This window comes from Herpailurus yagouaroundi, unplaced genomic scaffold, assembly GCF_014898765.1.
Source record: "Herpailurus yagouaroundi ecotype Mexico unplaced genomic scaffold, PumYag 160, whole genome shotgun sequence".
Taxonomy (NCBI): domain Eukaryota; kingdom Metazoa; phylum Chordata; class Mammalia; order Carnivora; family Felidae; genus Herpailurus; species Herpailurus yagouaroundi.
Genome location: NW_024412401.1, coordinates 37,140,487 through 37,161,263, shown reverse-complemented (window position 1 = coordinate 37,161,263; position 20,777 = coordinate 37,140,487). Strand labels below are relative to the sequence as shown.

The 20,777-nt window shown below is 44.4% G+C and overlaps 2 protein-coding genes across 2 annotated transcripts in view; both read right to left on the bottom strand.

Annotated features, from left to right (window-relative positions):
• Window positions 1-13,672, bottom strand: part of RGS3 (regulator of G protein signaling 3) — a 141,228-nt gene extending 127,556 nt beyond the window's left edge. The window contains exons 1-2 of the mRNA XM_040482030.1: window positions 13,097-13,672; window positions 12,833-12,973 (exon numbers count right to left, since the gene is read on the bottom strand). The gene's annotated coding sequence lies outside the window, so the exon portion shown is untranslated. The remainder of the gene's footprint in view (window positions 1-12,832; window positions 12,974-13,096) is intronic.
• A 1,931-nt stretch (window positions 13,673-15,603) lies between these two features.
• The window catches only part of CUNH9orf43 (chromosome unknown C9orf43 homolog), a 21,001-nt gene continuing 15,827 nt past the window's right edge, over window positions 15,604-20,777 (bottom strand). The window contains exons 9-14 of the mRNA XM_040482042.1: window positions 20,694-20,770; window positions 20,337-20,410; window positions 20,047-20,134; window positions 17,585-17,664; window positions 16,641-16,698; window positions 15,604-16,431 (exon numbers count right to left, since the gene is read on the bottom strand). Coding sequence (XP_040337976.1) covers window positions 16,247-16,431; window positions 16,641-16,698; window positions 17,585-17,664; window positions 20,047-20,134; window positions 20,337-20,410; window positions 20,694-20,770 — 562 coding nt within the window. The 3' untranslated portion in view covers window positions 15,604-16,246. The remainder of the gene's footprint in view (window positions 16,432-16,640; window positions 16,699-17,584; window positions 17,665-20,046; window positions 20,135-20,336; window positions 20,411-20,693; window positions 20,771-20,777) is intronic.

Below are 20,777 nucleotides of genomic sequence, written 5' to 3'. Positions count from 1 at the left end.
AATTTTTAATTTAGTATCTACCAATTTTTTAACATGGGCAATTCATTCAAAAAACTGTAAAATATGGGGTGCCTGGGTGGCTCAGTAGGTTAATTGACCTACTCTTGATTTCAACTCAGGTGATGATCTCACAGTTTGTGAGCTTGAGTCCCGCATTGGGCTCTGAGCTGACAGGGAGGAGCCTACTTGGGATTCTCTCTCTCTCTCCCTCTCTCTCTCTCTCTGCCTCTTACCCTGCCTCATGGGTGCGTGTGCACTTTCTCATTCTCTTTCAAAATAAATAAATATTTTTTAAAAAGAAAAATTGTAAAATATTTTTTAGGCCAAATACAATATGTCTCTGTCCTATAACTAGTTTGAAATCTCTACTAGACCAATCTGATTTATGAATATAGACACAAAATTCCTAACTAAAATATTAGCAAATCAAAGCTGCCAGTATATTCATGATCAAATGGTATTTATTCTAGGAATGCAAAGATTGTTCAAATTTAATGAGCATGTTAGTTCAGAGGTTGGCAAACTATGTCTATAAGTGGACTAAGAATGGATTTTACACTTTAAAATGGTTGGAAAAAATTAGAAGCTTGTCTGTGGCCATAAACAATTTAAAATTTTTTAGTTAAAAAATGAATTTAGGGGCGCCTGGGTGGCTTGGTCGGTTAAGCGTCCGACTTCGACTCAGGTCATGATCTCACGGTCCGTGGGTTCGAGCCCCGCGTCGGGCTCTGTGCTGACAGCTCAGAGCCTGGAGCCTGTTTCAGATTCTGTGTCTCCCTCTCTCTCTGCCCCTCCCCTGTTCATGCTCTGTCTCTCTCTGTCTCAAAAATAAATAAACATTAAAAAAAATTTTTTTAATGAATTTAAAATATTTATAAAATATATGGCAAATATGTATATATGAATCAAGAAGTCTTACAAATCAGTAAGAAAAATATATAAATGTACCAAGAAACATGAATAATCATTGCACCAGAGAGGCAGTGTAATTGACTAATGCATAAAATACTGGTAACCAGAGACAGAAAAATATCATCCGCCTCCAGGAAGTCCAAGCATTTCTACGGATGAGGCAACTAAGGTTCAGCGTTGTTAACTGTATCAGGTTGCCAAAGCAGTAAATAAACAGTGGAGAAATCCGAATCCAGCCAAAGAATCACTATAGAATGTCATCTTTCATATCAGTCGTCCTGCTCAGAAAGGCTAGGTTACAAACAAGGGAGCCAAGACTCCTATGGCTACTGACACATTAAAATTCAGTTCAACCAGGCGCCTGGATGGCTCAGGCATTAAGCATCCGACTTCAGCTCAAGTCATGATCTCACTGTTCATGAGTTTGAGTCCCACATCGGGTGAGCTCGAGCCCCGCTTTGGGTGAAAACAAGCCCCACTTCTCTCTCTCTCTCTCCCCCTTGCTCACTTACACCTTTTCTCGAAATTAAGGAAGAAAGAAAGAAGGAAAGAAAGAAAGAAAGAAAGAAAGAAAGAAAGAAAGAAAGAAAGAAAGAAAGAAAGAAAGAAAGAAAGACGTTTAAAAATATATTAACTAATTAAACTTAAAAAATAATTAAAAAATTCAATTCAGTAGCTAAGCACTACTTCATGCTGAGCCTTACACTGAGCGCTGGGGTTCTAGAAGTGAACGAGGTGGAGCATATGATCTAGTGGGAGGTTGGATGGGTGTGACAATAGAGGAACCGTCCTGTCAACCTGTGGCAAACAGACTAACGGCTCATTCGGTCTGGGGAGCTGGGCGGACTGAGATGGTAAAGGAAGTCAGAGAGGACTTTTCAAAGAAAGCGATCTGAAGGATGATTTAGCCAAGCAAAGGAAGTGAAGGTAGGGTTACAGGCAGAAGGAACAAAACAAGCAAAGGCCTGAAAAGGAGAGCAAATCATCGTTCTTTGAGGAGCACAAGGATGGGAAGCGTGGAGGAGAAAGTCAGAGTGTGGGCATAGGAGTAATATGCAAGAAGGTAAACACACAGGGCTTCATGTGTTATTAAAAAGGATCTTCATAGGTGGTTCCCCAGATGAAAATCAGAGCCTGATCCCCCACCCCAAGAAAAGCAGAAAGAGTGCTGGGTGAGCAGAAACTCTACATAGACACCACCCAGAGGAACTATCAAAAATGTACCTCCTGAAAGTTTTAGCATTTGTATTCCTGTAGAAAGGAAATGGGTTTGTTCCGCGTAAGAGCAGGCAGCTTCATCCCTGGAGATTGTGAAGACTGGGTTAAACCCAGCCTGAAAAAGTTATAGGTCTCTAGACAGTTTTCATCTTTTTCTTTTAAACTTCAACCCGTATTAGGAAATGCATATTTATAATGTGAATCCAATGACGTGCTGGAGCCAATTCATACAGGCCTGTGAGGGAAGATTCAATTTTCAGGATTTTGCAAGCTGATTGTTAAACAGAGCCATTACTAAAATTACATTATGTATGGGCACCTGGGTGGCTCAGTCGGTTAGGCATCCGACTCTTGATTTCAGCTGAGATCATGATCTCACAGCTCATGAGTTCAGGCCCCGCATAGGTTCAATGCTGTCAGCACAGAGCCCTCTTCGGAACCCCTCCTCCACTCGTGCTCTCTTTCTCTCAAAAATAAACATTAAAGAAAATTCTCAAAACTCATTCCTAGTTATTTTACCGTATTTTATTGTTATCTATATGCTACTGTGCAACTCTCCCCAACTCTATGTGCAGTGACATCACACTGGTACCTTGAACCCAAACACGGTGGGAGTATTTGCACTAAAGAGATTAACAAGTGTTACAAATAAGGGTTTTTTTTTAATTTTTAATTTAAAAAAAAAATTTTTAAATGTTTATTTATTTTTGAGAGAGACACACAGAGCGTGATCAGAGTAGGAGCAGAGAGAGAGAGGGAGACACAGAATCCGAAGCGGACTCCAGGCTCTGCGCTGTCAGCACAGAGCCCGACATGGGGCTCAAACTCACAAACAGCAAGATCATGACTTGAGCGGAAGTCGGACACTCAGCTGAGCCACCTAGGCGCCCCAATTTTTAAATACATAATTTATTGTCAAGTTAGCTAACATACAATGTATACAGTATACTCTTGGTTTCAGGGATAGATTCCCATGATTCATCAATTGCATACAGCACCCAGTGCTCATCCCAACAAGTGCCCTCCTCAATGCCCATCACCCATTTTCCCCTCTCCCCCGCACCCGCCCCCCCCCCGCCCTGCCATCAACCCTCAGTTTGTTCTGAGTATTTAAGAGTCTCTTATGGATTGCCTCCTTCTCTGTTTGTAACTAATTTTTTTCCTTCCCTTCCCCACGTGGTCTTCTGCTAAGTTTCTCAAATTCCACATGAGTGAAAACATATGATGTCTGTCTTTCTCTGACTGACTTATTTCACTCAGTATAATCAGCTCCAGTTCCATCCACATTGTTACAAATGGCAAGATTTCATTCTTTTTCATCTTAGATTAGTATTCCTTGTATATACAAACCACATCTTCTTTATCCATTCATCAGTTGATGGACATTTAGGCTCTTTCCATAATTTGGCTATTGTTGATAGTGCTGCTATAAACATTGGGGTACATGCGCCCCTATAAATCAACACTCCTGTATCCTTCAGATAAATTCCTAGCAGTGCTATTGCTGGGTCGTAGGGTAATTCTATTTTTAATTTTATGAGGAACCTCCACACTGTTTTCCAGAGTGGCTGCACCAGTTTGCATTCCCACCAACAGTGCAAGAGGGTTCCCGTTTCTCCACATCCTCTCCAGCATCTATAGTTTCCTGATCTGTTCATTTTAGCCACTCTGACTCGTGTGAGGTGGTATCTCAGTGTGGTTCTGATTTGTATTTCAATAAGGGCTTTAAAAATTTTTTTTTAATTCTTTTAAGTTTATTTATTTTAAGAGAGAGAGTGAGTGGGGGAGGAGCAGAAAAAGATAGAGAGACAGAGAATCCCAAGCACTGGCAGTGCAGAGCCCAATGCAGGGCTTGAACTCACAAACCATGAGATCATGACCTGAGCCAAAGTTGGATGCTTAACCCACTGAGCCACCCAGGTGCCCCACAAATAAAGGCTTTATTTGGTTTGTTGATTATACAGATTAGGATGTAACTCCATTTGTCAAAACACCATTTAATTGAAACTGTAGGTTGACTATGGATATAAGAGTTCGGAAAAAATCAATGGACACATCCTGCGAGAATCAATTCACTATATGGGATTCACAATAAAGAATCTTTGTATATGTTAACCAAAAAAAAAAAGAAAAAAAGAAAAAAATGGAGCTGGGGCTTTGTCCTAAGAGCACAGGCCAGTCATCAAAAGATTTTAAGCAAAATTAAAAAAAAAAAAGACTTTAGTTCTTATTTTAAAAAGATCACTCTGGCCAGAGTTGGGAAAAAAAATGGATGGGGGAGAGGACTGGAACGAGGGTTGGGAACAGAAAGTAGTGTTAGGTGAAGTCTTTTCTAGGAGCCCAGACAGAAGATGATAGTGGCTAGAAGGGATGGAAACAAGTAGAATCAATAGGACTTGGTGATTGATGGGAAGAGAAAATGCAAAAAAAGAATCCTGACATAGGCAATTTGATGTTTAGACGTGCCCTTTACAGGGGCGCCTGGCTGGCTCAGTCCGTAGAGCATGCGACTCTTGATCTTGAACTCGTGACTTCAGGCCCCATGTTGGGTGTAGAGATTACTAAAAATAAATAAATAAATAAACTTTAAAAAGAAGAATAAGGGCCCTTTACAGAGATGGAGAACATGAGAGGAAGGGCCGAACTGAGACTGAGTAACCCATGTGCTATCTAAGTGGAGATGTCAAGTGAACAGCTGAAGATACCGGACAATAAGCTCAGGAAAAATATTTAGGCCAGAAATACAGACGTAGAAATTCCCAGTAAAGCCATGCACATGGATAAGAGATCCCAAGGAGCATGTTAAATGTGAGAGGAAGGCTCAGGAAAGAACCAAGGAGAGTAGCAACTGAAAAGACAGGCAGAGGAAGAAAGGCAAGAGAAAGAGAAGGAAAGCCAGGGAGCATATTAAGACGGAAATACTTGTGAACAATGTCAAATACTGCTGAGAAGTCAAGTAGTTTAATAACTGAGAAGTGTCCATTGGATTTAGCAACAAGGCAGTCATTGTTGACCTTCCATCCCAGAATAAAATGCCGAGAGGCAACAGCTCCACATGAATGAAAACGTACCAAGTTCACTCTAAAAGGAAAAATACCCTGGGCTCGAAGCCAGAGAATATTCTTGGGTCAGGTTTTTTTCTTGTCATAAATTTAACCAGCTGGAATTCTTTGTAAACTGGTATTTTATTCACCCTTGAAATACAGGATTTGCTTTTTTAAAGTATGTCTGTAATTCTTCTTCAAGTAGAACCCAGTATCTTTGGGTTAGTGGTTCTCTACAGGAGCAGATGCTGGTGGCTGGAAGTACCACCAAGAAACTTAAACTTGCCTCAGATGGAGAAGCCTTTGGTGATCTAAATACACAAACAGGGTCTAACTGGGAACCAAGTAAAAAACACAAGATTCCAAGTGAGCCAAGAGGTATTGTTCCAAAGTAGAAGAGACCAGAATATGAAAGCAATCTGGCTGTGGCATCTGTCACCCCACTGATGACCAGCGTTGATTCAGTTGATCTGTCTGGCTAGGTGAGTATCCTCCTCCTCCCTAACTGCTCCATGTGCCATGTGCATTCCTCCCAAAGTTGCAGGCTTGGTCAAAGTGGATGACCTTCCCCAATAGAAGAGGACTGTTATTCGGTCAAGGGTATATGAGTGCTCCCCTGCTACAACCTCCGAACAAGCTTTGAAAATACAAGAGACCAAAGCCCTCACCACCAGAGCATTGTGAAATAGCAGACTAAGTCCAAAAGCCAGAGACTTGACAAAAGCCAGAGGGGAAAAGCAGAGTCCCCAGTCTCTCCTAGAATGGCTCAGTGTCCTTATAGTTATGTTGGAAGCCCTTTTCCTAGCCTGACAATGAGCAACTTGGCGTGGCACAGTCAAGGGTTCCAGAAACCCTCAAAAAGTCTTCTGCACTTAAATAATATAAGCTTCTGCCTCCAGTGAAGGTGGAGGGATTGGAGGACATCTTGGGACTGAAACAAATAAAAGACTGGACAAAAAAAAAATGTAACAATGATGCTCAACATATTAGTGGGGATCCTGGGTGGCTCAGTCAGTTGAGTGTCCAACTCTTCATTTCAGTTCAGGTCATGATCTCATGATTTGTGAGATCGAGCCCCGCATCCAGCTCTACATTGTCAATGCAGGGCCAGCTTGTGATTCTGTCTCCCTGTCTCTCTGCCTCTCCCTACCCCGCCCAAAATAAATAAATAAACATTTTTTAAAAATTCTCTCTCTCCCTCTGTCCCTCTCCCCACTCACACTTTCTCCCTCTGTGCAAAATAAAAAAAAATAAAATAAAAAAGATATTAGACCTCAAGCAACAAGGACAGTGATCTCTGAGAAACAGAAAACCAACAAGATGAGCCCTACGATTGCCCCAGCTTATTGCCCAGAAAGATTTTCTAAAAGGGACAGGGAATATAGGCCAATTCCATATCCATGAGTTGAAGAATTCAGGAGGCCAGGGCAGCTAGAGTTCATCGGACAGAGTGTCAGAGAGGGAAGAGCTGCACAGGAGAGACCCCTAGGGATCTGTACAGCATCTCTCTCCAAACCTTCATATAAGTGCCTATAAGCTCACAGGTATGAGGAAAGTACCCAAAGCTAAGGGAAAAGGGTAAAGTACCCCAAGGGAAAGAACCACTCAAAAGATTAGAGGAAACAGTTTTGAATCTTATACAGGGCCAGGAATAGTTCTTATTCTCATCAGCCAGACTGGTAGGGAAGACCTCCTAATTCCTGGGGGCACTGGGGTAAGGGGTAGGGACTCAGAAGGGTTTGCCTCAGTTGTGGGGAGTGATCAGCCCTGGACTAAATGACACTCTGGTCCTATCCAAAAGTCAGACCGCAAAGGATTGAAAGCTTGAGCAACTTAACAAGCTCAAGAATATTTAGAGGAATGCAAAAAATACACAACAATCAACAAGGTAAAATTCACAATGTCTGGCATCCAATAAAAAGTTACAAGGAGTGCAAAGCAGGAAAATGTGACCCATAATAAGGAGAAAAATCAAGCAACAGAAACCAATCCAGGAATGACACAGATGTAGACAAGCACATTACAATGGTTATTACAGCTGTATTCTTATGTTCAAGGAGCACTTTAAAAGCATGTTTATGTGGAAAAAATAAAAAAGACCAAACTGAACATCTAAAGGTGAAAAATATAATGTCTGAGATGCAAAAATACACAGGATGGGGTTAACAGCAGATTAGACACTGTAAGAAGAAGAAAGATTAGTGAACCTGAAGATAGAAACCATTCAAAATAAAACATACAGAGAAAAAGGACCCCTCCAAAAAATAAACAAAAAGAGCATCAGTGAGCAGGACGACTACATATATAGTTGGATCCCTGAAGGAAGTAGGATCCAGAAACATATTTGAGGAAATCATGGGTGAAGTTCTCCCAATGTTGATGAAAACTATAAACCCACAAATCCACGAAGCTCAATGAATCCTAAGTGAAAGAAATATGAAGAAACCTGTACCAACGCACATCATGACCAAATTGCCTAAAACCAGAAATAAAGTAAACATCTTAAAAGCAGCCAGAAAAAAAACGGATTCCATACAGAAGAACAAAGATGACATTAGCCTTCTCATCAGAAATATGTACCATAAGACAGTGAAACATCTTCATCGAAGAAAAAAAAAATTGCCAACCTAAAATTCTTTATTCAGCAAAAATACCTTCCCAAAAGGAAGGTGAAAATAGAGATCTTTTTTTGACTTCCAAAAGCTGGATGAATTCATCGTGGACACCACCTGCACCACAAGACATGTTCAAATCTCTGGGCAGCAGGAAAATGATACTCTCGAAGTCTTGATCCACACAAAGGACTAGAGGGAACACTAGACACGGTAAACTACGTGGGTATATACGTTTCTTACTATTTTAATCTCTTTAATAGAACAACAAGGTGGCTCAGTCGGTTAAGCATCTGACTTCGGCTCAGGTCGTGATCTCATGGTTCACAAGTTTGAGCCCCGCATTGGGCCCTGTGCTGACAGCTTGGAGCCTGGAGCCTGCTTCAGATTCTGTATCTCCCTCTCTCTCTGCCCCTTCCCCACTTGTGCTCGCTCTCTCTCTCTCAAAAAATAATAAACATTTAAAAAAATTTTTTAATAAAATAAAAAAGAAAAGAACAATATAACTAGGATAAGGAACCATTGACTTAAAAACATCATCCTGGAATAAATTGTTATATGTTGCCTTGTCTAGATTCTGACAAAGTAATTGCAAGAAGCAAACTCCAGGAAGGCAATTAGCAAGTTAGCGCTGGCAGTCCTGTGGGAGTGTGGATCCTACTTATGGAAGAGGATAATTTAGACGTGTTTAGTATAAAGTACAGCAGGCACAGCTGAGAGATGTGGCTTGGCTCACCTGCACTCAAGCCGGACTATGAAGCTTATGGAGGACAAAGCCTACCTCTGGATCAGCATACTGTCAGGGGAAGAAATATAGGGACAGGGGTCATGGCATCCAGAGCTCCCAAAGGTCCTCCAGGGAAATTTCACTGGGAGCTAGGGAATAAGTTCTAGGTTGGTTTGACTGGAGCTGTAACTGAGAGAGGGGGCGTGTATTCCCGTTGCTTCCAGACCCTCACCAATCACTCCTGGGCCCCTTTGACTGCCCCCACTTCTCTACCGCAACTGTTAACTCAGAGGTCACCACTGACTTCCTAATTATGAAAATCAGGTGCCCATTCTCAGCCCTCATCCACCTTGCCATAGTTTTCCTCCTGTTTCTCTGATAATTCCTCTATTTTGTGGCTCTTCCTGTCTTCTCGTAACGTATGTTCCCCAGCCATGCCCTTCTTTCCCCTTCCTGCCCCAATACCCTGTCCCTCCAAGATCTCCACTCTGGCTGCTGCTCTGTGTTGTTCTGATGAAGGCCCAGATCTCTCTCCAACCCCAGGCTCAGGGCCACCTCTGCTTTGACACACTTACCAACAATCTTTCTCTCTGCACTGGCTCTCTCCCTGGCTGCTCACCTAGACCAGCCCTAACTGTCTGCTTCCATATCTTTCTACCAAACTAGACTGTGGGCACCTCTAATGCAGTGACAGAGGTGTGTCTTCTTAGTAGCTGCCTACTTCCCACCTTAGCATCTGGCACACATTTGAAAAAGTCAAGTCTTGCCAGGAAATTCAGATCTAAAATCAGCATACAAGGCATAAATTGTGAATAGCCAAATTACCTTCAAATAAGCCCTTAGTCACCCAGAAAATACCCATGGCATTGTAAATTAAAAGGGGAACAGCAAATTTGCTTCTCCCATCTTGCACTCCCTCTGAGCTGTATTTTCATGGAGTGACAGAGCTGGAACAGCCCCCGCCAGCTGCATTGTCCTCCCCTGTCACTCCTGCCCACTTGTGCTTCATTTTTTGGCTCTGTACATTGATTGAACTTCCATAAGTGAGAAGCCACACAAAACCATAACTCCACTGTAAAGGCTTGAGGGAGGAATCTCTTTCTCTCTCCTTCAACTGGTTTCTCCTTCTGGCCTCCCAGTTTCCGATCATGACAGCATCTCACTGAATCGGGCTGAAAACTCTTTGGCTCCTGCCTCTCCCCTTACTCTTTCTTTCCAGTTTCCAGTTCTTGTTAATTTTTCCTTTGCACCATGCCCCTCTGTCTCCATTCTGTTGCCGCCCACATAATCCAGGCCCTGATCACCTCCCATCTTGACTCCTATGACAGCCTCCTAACTGATCTTTCCGGGCTTGCTGGTCTCCCTCCAATTCATGTTTTCCTGCCATCAGATTAACAATTTCTAAAGCACTTCCTTAGTCCTATCTCTCCCTTAGTCAAAAGCCATCGATGGCTCCCCATTGGCTATCAAATAGAACCCACTGCCTCCAGCCCGCCATCCAAGGCCCTGAACAATGGGGACACAAGCTGTCTCTGACCCCACCTTCCACCCTTTCCAGATGGGAATATGGCAGTACTTGCTTATGTCCCAAACTTCTTTCACCTGCATCGCTTCCCTCCACCAAAAGGCCACCTCCACAAACATCTCCACCTGCTAAAACCTAATAGCTTCAGATAGGAGCATCCAAAGGGCCCCTCTTTCTTCACACTCTGTACCACTCAGCTCACACTGCTGCATTACATGTACCCTAAAAAAAGGAGATATGTCATATCTGCTTCTTATTCATTTGCCCATTCAGCATATATTACTGAGCAGTTATGATGTGCCAGGCATTCATCTAGGTGATGATGCCTTCACTGATGCTATGCAGTGAAGACAGATATGACTCGCAGAACTCATAGTCTGGCTGTGGACGGTGGCAAGAGACAAGCCACGAACTCCACAGAGGCCGGGAGAGGGAAAGTGAAAGAGGAGGACGTCACCCGACAGCGGTCAGAAAAAGCTTCCCAAAATAATAACATGCAAGCTGAGATCTAAGGGATGAGTAGAAACTAGGCAGAGAAGGGAAGAAAAGAATTGTCCAGGTTGAAGGAAAAGTACAGAAAAAAACAAATTTTTTTAAAGCCTGAAGGCAAGAGAAGACAAGACTCACTACAACCAAAAGGAAAAAATCATAGAGCTTCGGGGGGAGTAGGAGGGAACTGAGCCTGAAGAGACAAGCAGGGCGCACCCGGGCCATAAGCCTACCTTGTAAGGTTTGTAAGACAAGCAAAAGGGGTTGGGTTTGATCCCGAGGCCAAGGGAGAGTTTTAATTATTTTTGGAGATCCCTTCCAAAACAGGGCCATCCTTAGAAGTAATATAGGCTCAAAAACAAACAAACAAACAAAACTGAATTTATTGGTTTCACCTTCTCTGAAGGCAAAATCTGGTCAAGAAAATTTTAGAAGAGCCTCAAATAATTTGTGGTATTTCTACTTATCAAATGCTGCCTCCCTGAGTCTTTGCCCAACTGAGAACTGTCAGGATCTTCAATAGCTCCCCCATTTCCCCCAAATCCTAGGCCTCTGGGCATGTTCCAGAATTTGTCACACTCTTGAAATAGTTCTAACAATGACATTCTAAATTGTTCAAAGACAAATTCATTTGTGAGGGCATTTAAATTGGATCATATATTTCATTGGTAAATGTGGGTTTTTTCTCCATTTACTCACAAGGAAATGTCTTTGACTGTGTAGACCCTGGCTTCAGAAAGAACGAGAGGCCTCCAGTCGTGGAAGAATATTGTTTCCATAATGTAATATCACCACCTAGTGGTTCCAAACAACTTCACCAAGTAATCCAGGAAAATTTCTAGCTACACTCCTGGGAATAACTTCATCTCCCCAGAATTTTTTGTTTCTCTGTCAAGATAATCTGTGGTCAGGGCACATGGGTGGCTCAGTAGGTTAAGCATCTGACTTCAGCTCAGGTCATGATCTCATGGTTCATGAGTTCGAGCCCCATGGGCTCTCTCCCGTCAGCACAGAGCCTGCTTTGAATCCTGTCTCCCTCTCCCTCTCCCTCTCCTGCTCATGCTCATGCGCTCCCTTACTCTCTTTCTCTGTCAAAAATAATTTTTTTTTGAGAGAGAGAGAGAGAGAGAGAGAGAGCGCGTGTGCATAAGCAGGGAAGGGGTAGAGAGAGAAGGGGACAGAGGATCTAAAGTGGGCTCTGTGTGCACAGCAGAGAGCCCGATGTGGGGTTCAAACTCACAAACCATGAGATCATGACCTGAGCCAAAGCAGACACTTAACTGGACTGAGCCACCCAGGTGCCCCAAAAATAAACAAAAAAATTTTTTTAACGTTTATTCATTTTTTGATAGAGACAGAGCATGAGTAGGAGAGGGGCAGAGAGAGAGGGAGACCCAGAATCTGAAGCAGGCTCCAGGCTCTGAACTGACAGCACAGAGCCTGACGCGGGGCTCGAACTCACGGACCGTGAGACCATGACCTGAGCCGAAGTTGGATGCTTTAACCAACTGAGCCACCCAGGCGCCCCTAAACAAACATATTTTTAAAAAGAAAAAAAAAAAGATACTCTGTGGTCGATTGTCTAACATACAGTAGGTATTCAATAATTGTTAAATAAATGTATAAACAGAAGGGCAAAATAATTTCCTACCCTGGTACCTTATGGCAACTGAAAAGAGACAATTTAAGTCTTTTCCAGATTCCTCTGGATTCCAAAGGGCCTCTAATCATGCTTATCTAACAGCCAGAGGTATTTCTGTCTTTAATTTAGCAAACAATTCCTTTAGGCACATTTGAATAAACAGATTTTTTTAAAGGGTCACTGCTACCATGGATGAAACCTTGACCCGCTCCCATCAAAGGGAGCTTACTGTAATCCAAAAACATCGAAGAACAGAGTCTGTTACCCCAGATACCAGGACCAACACCAAAACAAAAGACCAGCTGGTGCTATAAGGAGGGGAGTGTGGACACAGACCATCTGAAGACTGTTTCACTGACTCTTCTTCTATGCACAGGTCAAACCGGGCCAGGTGTCATTGGAAAGTGTGCTCAGAAAACATGGTGACCCAAACAAAGTGGCCTACTGCTAGTAGGGATCATAAAAAAGAAGAAAAGAGGCCAGAGACTACTTCCTTAGGAATTTAAGGCTACTAGGACAATATCCCAACTAGCTAAGTCTTAAGACCTCTTGTCTGTTTAAGTGCATAAAGCAATTCTAGCTTGAGCCTCCTGGCTGTTAGGTCCTAATTCTCCTGATTCTTATGGCCCAGATGGTGGGGAAATGGCAGTTGGCAACAGTTACCTGGATCCTCTTCCCTCAGAACATTGAGAGGTTGATGCAAAGCGTTGATGAGAGCTTCTTCCCCTCAGTCAATTCTTTTATACATCGTCTCATTCTTCCTTTCTGATTAAAGACGGCTTCTGATCAAAGCCCCAGGCTCTGCTGTGTGTTAAAGAGAGGGAATCAGAGACGCATCAGAGTCCAGCGGATGAGAGGAGCGAGGACCCAGGTTCTAAGCCCAGCCCCCATCACCTGGTGGCCTTTGATTTCTGGCAAATTACTTACCCTCTCCTGCAAGGCCCCCAGGTACTGTGACAAGGGCTGTGGACCAACTCTCGGGGTGCCGATCATACTGTAATCATTGTAGATTTGTACACTCGTTGAGATAACTTTTCGACAGATGGTAGTAAAGTGTCATAAAGGGCGCATTTTTTTTTTCCTAATTCACTAAGGCCCCAAATGGGTTATCATCAGCCCTGGATTCTGAGCCTGTTTTCTAGTCTGTAAAATGGACACAATCCACATCTATCTATAGAGTTGGCCAGAGAACCAACCAAAACGGTGGGTATACACTACCTTGAAAAGCCCTAAATTCTGTTTGTGATTTGAGGGATAGGTAGAACAAAGGAGAAACAGTTTTCAGCCTGCAAATGGTTTTCTTCCCTTTGAAAATAGAAGCAAAAGCCGGTGTTCAAAAAGCAGCAAACATTTTCTCACTCAAAATGTCATGATTCGAGAGGGAACTCTGTACCCATCAACAAATCTGAAAAGAATGTGCCAACTGCAGTGAGTTGCTTTACTAAGAAGTTGAACTGGTAATAAAGTAATTAGAATTTCTCTTCTGAGTCTTCAGATAAAATGAGCAAATGAGAGCAAAGCCCTGCCCCATCCTCAGCCACACTACTGGCCACTGGGAGTCAGGTTTGCTCGTGTGGACAGGTCTGAGGGGAGACTAAGGAACTGAAAAAATGTGTACACTTTTAAGTTAGCCCACAGAAGTCATTCTGCAATGTAACGTATGTTTGGGAAATAATTATCTTCAGAAAACAGCCCACATAACGCCTCTTGGATTCCTCTCACTATGAAGATTCAGCTAAGTATAGATCAGTCTAGTAACACAAATGGTGTCATATAATTTTGATTTGGCTTAGAAGAGAGGAATGGGTAGGCAGCAGTTTTAGCTGTCTAATTTGGTCTGTTTTGAGACAAATGTTAAAAAAGAGTTGAACATTTTTTTTTTAATTTTTTTTTCAACGTTTATTTATTTTTGGGACAGAGAGAGACAGAGCATGAACGGGCGAGGGGCAGAGAGAGAGGGAGACACAGAATCGGAAACAGGCTCCAGGCTCTGAGCCATCAGCCCAGAGCCCGACACGGGGCTCGAACTCCCGGACCGTGAGATCGTGACCTGGCTGAAGTCGGACGCTTAACCGACTGCGCCACCCAGGCGCCCCAAAAAGAGTTGAACATTTAATCTGCCTTTCTTTGTACAAACTGTACTTAGGGGAGCCAAATAATTGATGAGGGATAAGTTTCTCTTACAGAAAGATGTCAGACCCAGTCCTGAATTCCCCCTTCTGGCCTAACAGCGTGAGATGCTCCGCAGACAGCTGTCCAGTGAAACTGGTGAAAATAATTTTTGTAAAAAAATGATTATGTCGGGGCACCTGGGTGGCTCAGTTGGTTGAGCGTCCAACTTCAGCTCAGGTCATGATCTCACGGTCCGTGAGTTCGAGCCCCGTGTCGGGCTCTGTGCTGACCGCTCAGAGCCTGGAGCCTGTTTCGGATTCTGTGTCTCCCTCTCTCTCTGACCCTTCCCCATTCATGCTCTGTCTCTCTCTGTCTCAAAAATAAATAAACGTTAAAAAAAAAAATGTAAAAAAAAAAAAATGATTATGTCTCTGAAAATGGCCTTAGCAGCATACAACACATGAAGAAACATTTGTTCAAGAAAATCCACAAAATCTCAGTAAGAACAGAGTCTATGCTGTGTGACCCTAGAGCCATGCCCCACCCCAACTTCAGTGAGACAGAAACCACTCCAGACTGCTGCAGCCCATGGACACAGGCCTCCCTCCCCCGGCCCCAAGACAGAGGGCTCTCTCCCTAGGAGGAACAAGATGTCATTGTTTCTCATCCTGCCCCCAGCTACTGGTGCCAGTTAAGTGCTAGCGAGTACCAACAATAGTGGGGGCTCTCTTCTTCCACCTAGCTCCCCCTTATGGGAAGGAGACTTGACCCTGGGTGCAGAGCTGGTGAGAATAATGGATTCCAGCTACCCTTGCCCCAGCTCATGGCCCAGGGTAAAGGCCTTCACTGCCCATATCTAACACACTGGGTACATAAGAGTTCCATTATATCATTCTCTTGGCTTCTAGGTAATCTTGAAATTTTCCTATATTAAAAACTTGAGGGGCACCTGGGTGGCTCAGTCAGTTAAGCGTCCAGCTTCTGCTCAGGTCATGATCTCGCAGTCCGTGAGTTTGAGTCCCACGTCGGGCTCTGTGCTGACAGCTCAGAGTCTGGAGCCTGTTTCAGATTCTGTGCCTCCTTCTCTCTGCCCCTCCCCCATTCATGCTCTCTCTCTCTCTCTCTCTCTCTGTCTCAAAAATAAATAAACGTTAAAAAAAAACTAAAAAAAAGAAACTTGAAGGACAAAAACATGAAAAAAAAAAATCCTTCCAAAGACCAAATTCAAGGTCCCCTGAGACTCTGAAATTCTCAGTCTTTACAAGTATCACTGAAACATTCCTACAGACTCAATAATTTAGAAACTAGACCTTTATAGACTCTTTCAGGTTAATATGAAAATGATTATTGGGTGCCATCTCTAAAAGAAACCATTTCCAGAGAATGAGAGGAAAAGCTGGGAACACAGTAGGGTGTCTCACGGGCCAAATTCATCTTCCCTTTCTTTCTTTTTTTAAAGTAATCTCTATGCCCAACGTGAGGCTCGAACTCACGATCTCAAGATCAAGAGTCACACACTCTGCCGACTGAGCTAGCCAGGAGTCCCAAAATTCATCTTCCTTTAACTGGAAACCTTTCAGAGCTTCAGAGGGGAGATAAAAGTGACCCAGAAAACAGATGAGCAGAAACATGTCTCCCCTCCTCCCAGAAACAGAATGAGTCTTTTGCTTAAGCAGCAGTTGTGTTTAATCACTAAAATTATTCTGTTCCTAATGAAAGAGAAACAATCTAAGTTTAAAAAGGATGAGGCTTTTTCTCCTCAATTATTTTAGAGGCAAGGAGAAATGAACGAAAACAGCAGAATCTCTATGGTCAGGCCCTGGTAAAGCCTCCAGGGAGCAGAAGTCCCCTCTGCTTTCTGCCCTTATGTCCAAGGTCACCGTCCTCAGGATTCCAAGCATTCTGCTCTGGAGTAAGACCGCCCTGCAGAGTCTTGAAATACTCTCCACTCTCTGACCTGGAGAGCTAGTTCTCCTCATCCTCATCGTCAGTGGCCTGAAGAATCCTCAGTAGTTTGAGCTCAGGGTTCCACCTTGTTCTAGATGTACCATCTGAAAGGTCCTCTGGGCTCCTCTCTTGGGATTCCAGCACAGCGTCCTCCTGAGTGCTGATGTCCTTGTTAGAGGGTTTGGTCTTAGATAATTCAGGATCTGAAAGAAGACCCAGCCACTAGCTGCACCCGCAGCCCTGTCCCAACTGTGCCAAATGCACGATAGAAAAGGAAGGGCTGCGTGTCATTAGGACCCTTCTGAGGGATGAGGACTATGGCTTCCAGGGAGGTGAACCATCCTTGTCAACAGGAGTTCAGCTCTCCCGGGCCTAAATGACTTACTAAGCTTCCTCCACCCTAGGAACTTACCATCCTTACTGGGGAAGGAATCCAGATAATTCTTCATCTGTGGTCTCTCTGTGGAATCCTGAAATTCATTAAAGTAAGTGTAAGGAAACTTGAATCAAGACTTTAGGAAAGTAAGGGTTTTTCTAAAAGATGCTTTTCTTGGAAAAATTAGCATCTAAGACAGGACAAAATGCCACCTCCTGAGACTAAAGAAAGAACCGTGTATCACACACTCTTTGCCCTCTAGACTGACCAGATGAAGCCAGAACCCACTTTTCTCCATTCCCACCTGTCAGCTTAGGGTGCACTGCCTCCAAAGGTGGCTCCCAACAATTCCTCCAATTCCTCCATGCACATGCTGCCCCTCCCACCAAGAGACAGAGTACGTTTTCTCTCCCCTTGAATCTGGGCTGGGCTTGTGATTTTGTGACTAATAAAATATGGAAGAAGTGACATTGCTCCAGTTTCAGCCTCATCTCTTAAGAACGTGCTTTCATGAGGGGCGCCTGGGCGGCTCAGTCGGTTAAGCATCTGAGCTCAGGTCATGATCTCACGGTTTGTAGGTTTGAGACTCACATCGGGCTCTGTGCTATTAGCTTGGAGCCTGGAGTTTGCTTTGGATTCCGTGTCTCCTGCTTTCTCTGCCCCTTTCCCCGCTCACACTCTGTCTCTTCCTCTCTCTCAAAAATAAACATTAAGAAAACATTTTTTAAAAGAAGCCCAAACAAGCCACGGAGAGGCCTCATAGAAGAGAACCAAGGCAATCTGGCCAACAGCCCCACCCCAGCCACTGGCTGAAAGCAACTGTGTTGAATGACATCAAGCCAACACCAGAAAAATCATCCAGTCAACCCTCAAAATCACGAGAAATGATCAACCACTGCAGTTCCGGCTTTGAGGTGGTCTGTTCTACAATAATAGATAACAGAAACAGGGCCCTGGCAGAATGGCTCCCATACTCTTACCTGCTTCAAGGTGAGTCCTTCTAACTTCATCCACTGTGGCTGCTTTTGGTCACTTTTCCAACCCAACAGAGTTCTGTGACCTAGTGATCACAAAGCCAATTCAGTTCTCTGCTTATTGGTATTTCATATCCCATTGTTGGGCTTCTAGGTGACCCCTAGTCTATAAGTCCCTACCCCGTCTAGGGTAAGACAGGTTAGAGGAGGTGGAAGGGAGTTCAGCCTCTGAGTTCCACCTGTGAATCTGTTCACCTGGGACTGTGACCACATCTACTACAGAATTAGAGATCGGGGCGCCTGGGTGGCTCAATCGGTTAAGCATCTGACTCCAGCTCAGGTCATGATGTCACGGTTCGGTCTGTGAGTTTGAGGCCCACGCCAGGCTCTGTGTTGATGGCACAGAGCCTGGAGCCTGCTTCAGATTCTGTGTCTCCCTATCTCTCTTTGCCCATACCCAATCACACTCTGTCTGTATCTCAAAAACAAATGAATGTTAAAAGAAAAAAAATTTTAAAAAGAATTAGAGATTAAGTTCAAGTGTATGCTCAATGACTTAGAGTTCCTCCAACAAACCTAAGGGGCAGGTATCTGCACATCTTAGCAGCGAAAGAAGCCCTAACCCTAGGTTTTCAGTTTACGAATACTCCTCTTACCTTGTGGTACCAACCCTAATGTCTCCATATTCACTTCCAAAAATGGAACCCCTCCCTTCCAAAAGCTCTAGTTCTAGGATTCTTCTGTGTCAGTCATTTCCCCATCTAGTCCCTGAATGCATCCGCCCTTTCCTTTCTCAATTCCCTTCCTCTAAATGAACATCTCCCAAGCTGCCACCACGGATGTTATGCTAAAAGGCAAAGCCAAACAAGAGACTCCCTTCCTTAACACTTCTGTTGGCTCCCTACCAGCACTGGTTCTCACCCTAGCTGCACACTGGGAGTACTGGGGGTTCCATTTACTGAGGCCCAGGTTCCAACACCAGAACTTCTGATTTAATAGGTCTGTGGTGCATCCTGGGTATTTGAGATTTAAAAGCCCCTCAATTGATTTCAGCGAGCAGTCAAGGGGGAGCACCACGACCTGGAGCAAAGGTCAAACACCTCAGCAGGCTACACAAGCTCCCACCTACCTCTTCAGCCCAACATTTCATCACTCTCTCTCAAATAACCGACAGCTACAATGGACTGCTGTGTTCCCTGAGTAGCTACACTCCTCCAAGATGCCTCTGCTAAAGCTATTCTCACTTCTGGGAATTCTCTTTCATGTCAGTAAAACGCTCCCACATTCAAGATCCAACGCAAAAATCAACTCTTCCATAAACCTTTCTCAACCCGGTGAGGACAGGCCACGGCTCTAAAAACAGGAGCACCTGGGTGGCTCAGGTCTTGATTTCAGGGTTGTGAGTTCAAGCCCCACACTGGGCTCCATGCTAGGTGTGAAGCCTACTTAAAAAAAAAAAAAAAAAAAAAAAAGGGCACCCAATCACCTATTGGAGGCATCAGGAAGAGGAACGAAAAGCACTTAAATGAATTCAGGGCAGTGCTGATCACCCCAGATGAGGAGCTAACCTTGGACCAGTCAGCCCCACCCTGGGCAACAGCCCTAGCTCTGTCTACATCCCACGTGAAGGTCAGGAAGCTTCCTAGATCTTCAGGTCACAGGCCACTGTTGGCATCTGAGAGCTCAATGGGATGGGAAATAAACCGAGAGAGAGAAGCATTCTTCTCAGGAAACAGCTCTCCGGACTCTCCCACTGCCCCAGGGCTGGAGAGCAAATTCTGATGCTGAAACGATCAGCAATGTCCAGTCTTAATAGGGCACCAAGAATCTTCTAAGGTTTCAGGGCATTCTTTCTCCCTTCTGTTCTTTCTTTCTTTTTTCTGCACTCAAACTGAGCAATGTCAGAGAGACCGGGTAAGTATATCCTTCGGCTCAGACACGTGATAAGGACTCCAAAAGGGGGAGAAATATCTCTTCTCGCATCCAGCATGAACACCAGAGGGAAAGAATCTCCTATCAAAATCGGCTACTTGCCTCCTACAGGGGACTAGATAGTATGTCTCAACCCGAGCCTCCAGGAACTAACGTGTAGCTGGGAAGTGGCCCTGGATTCCGCTTCTTTAGAACTCTCTGGGGGCTAATCAGGGGCCCTGGCTCTTTCCTGCCTCCTTGCTTGCTCTTCATCCTCAAATCACTCTGCCTTTTCTAAAGACATGAGGAAAGATGCCTCTGACTCATGCTCATGGTCATCTCTCAAATGCCCACATGAAAAAGACACCTGGCCCAGCTTGCTTCCTTAGTAAACGTTTTTGATGGAAGGATGATGTATGGTAGCCCAGCCAAAACGTTCCAAGAAGAATTCCAAATGCCCGACAAAGGCAGGTCCCAAGATGATGGACAAGTTCAGTTCTTCCTGCCCTCGGCTACGTCCTGAGATTCTGTCCCTCCCAAACCCACATTCTCCTTACCATGGCGTGGGCCATAAACCATGGCACCTGAACGTTTATGCAAAATGTTCGGGCTCCCTGGATCGCTCTTGGGTTTCTTTTTAGCCTCCTGAAACCCAAATGAGGAGGAACTGAATTAGGACCTTCGGAAGTGAAGAAAACATTTCAGAAAGAGTCTAAAAGAAGGAAGTCAATATCTGCAACCAGACAGAGAACAGGGAGGTAGACACCTCATACATCCCTTCCTGTTCCAGGCTGTGCCCCTGCCCCAGACCCAGCCAGTCCTAGAGCGTCCCTCACTGCCCCTCTACCTGTCTCTTAGGTGGTGTTTTCACCAGCCTCTGCTGCTGCTGCTGCTGCTGCTGCTGCTGCTGCTGCTTGTGACCTGGTGACCAGAGCACCGGCTCAGTCCTCTTCTCCCTGACAGCTCCCACCCACCCCTGGGCTGCTTGCTCTGCCCTGCTCCACAATGGCGACAACCCCTTTGTCAGAACCAAGCCATTGGTGGCGGAGGGGGGGGGGGGGGGGGGGTGGCGGGGAACAGGGCTGCTTTCTGAAACTGCAGTTTCCTGAGTTCCACATGTGATCCTGTATGACTCTGGCCACAAACATAACAAAATTGGGACCAAGATCAAGTATGAGCACTGTGGGCTGAGGGGGAACAGTACCTGAAGATCTGACAGCACCAGAAAATCTACCTTCTGTGTTCAGGTTAGAACACAATTTCTTCAAATGTTCAGGATATCTCAATG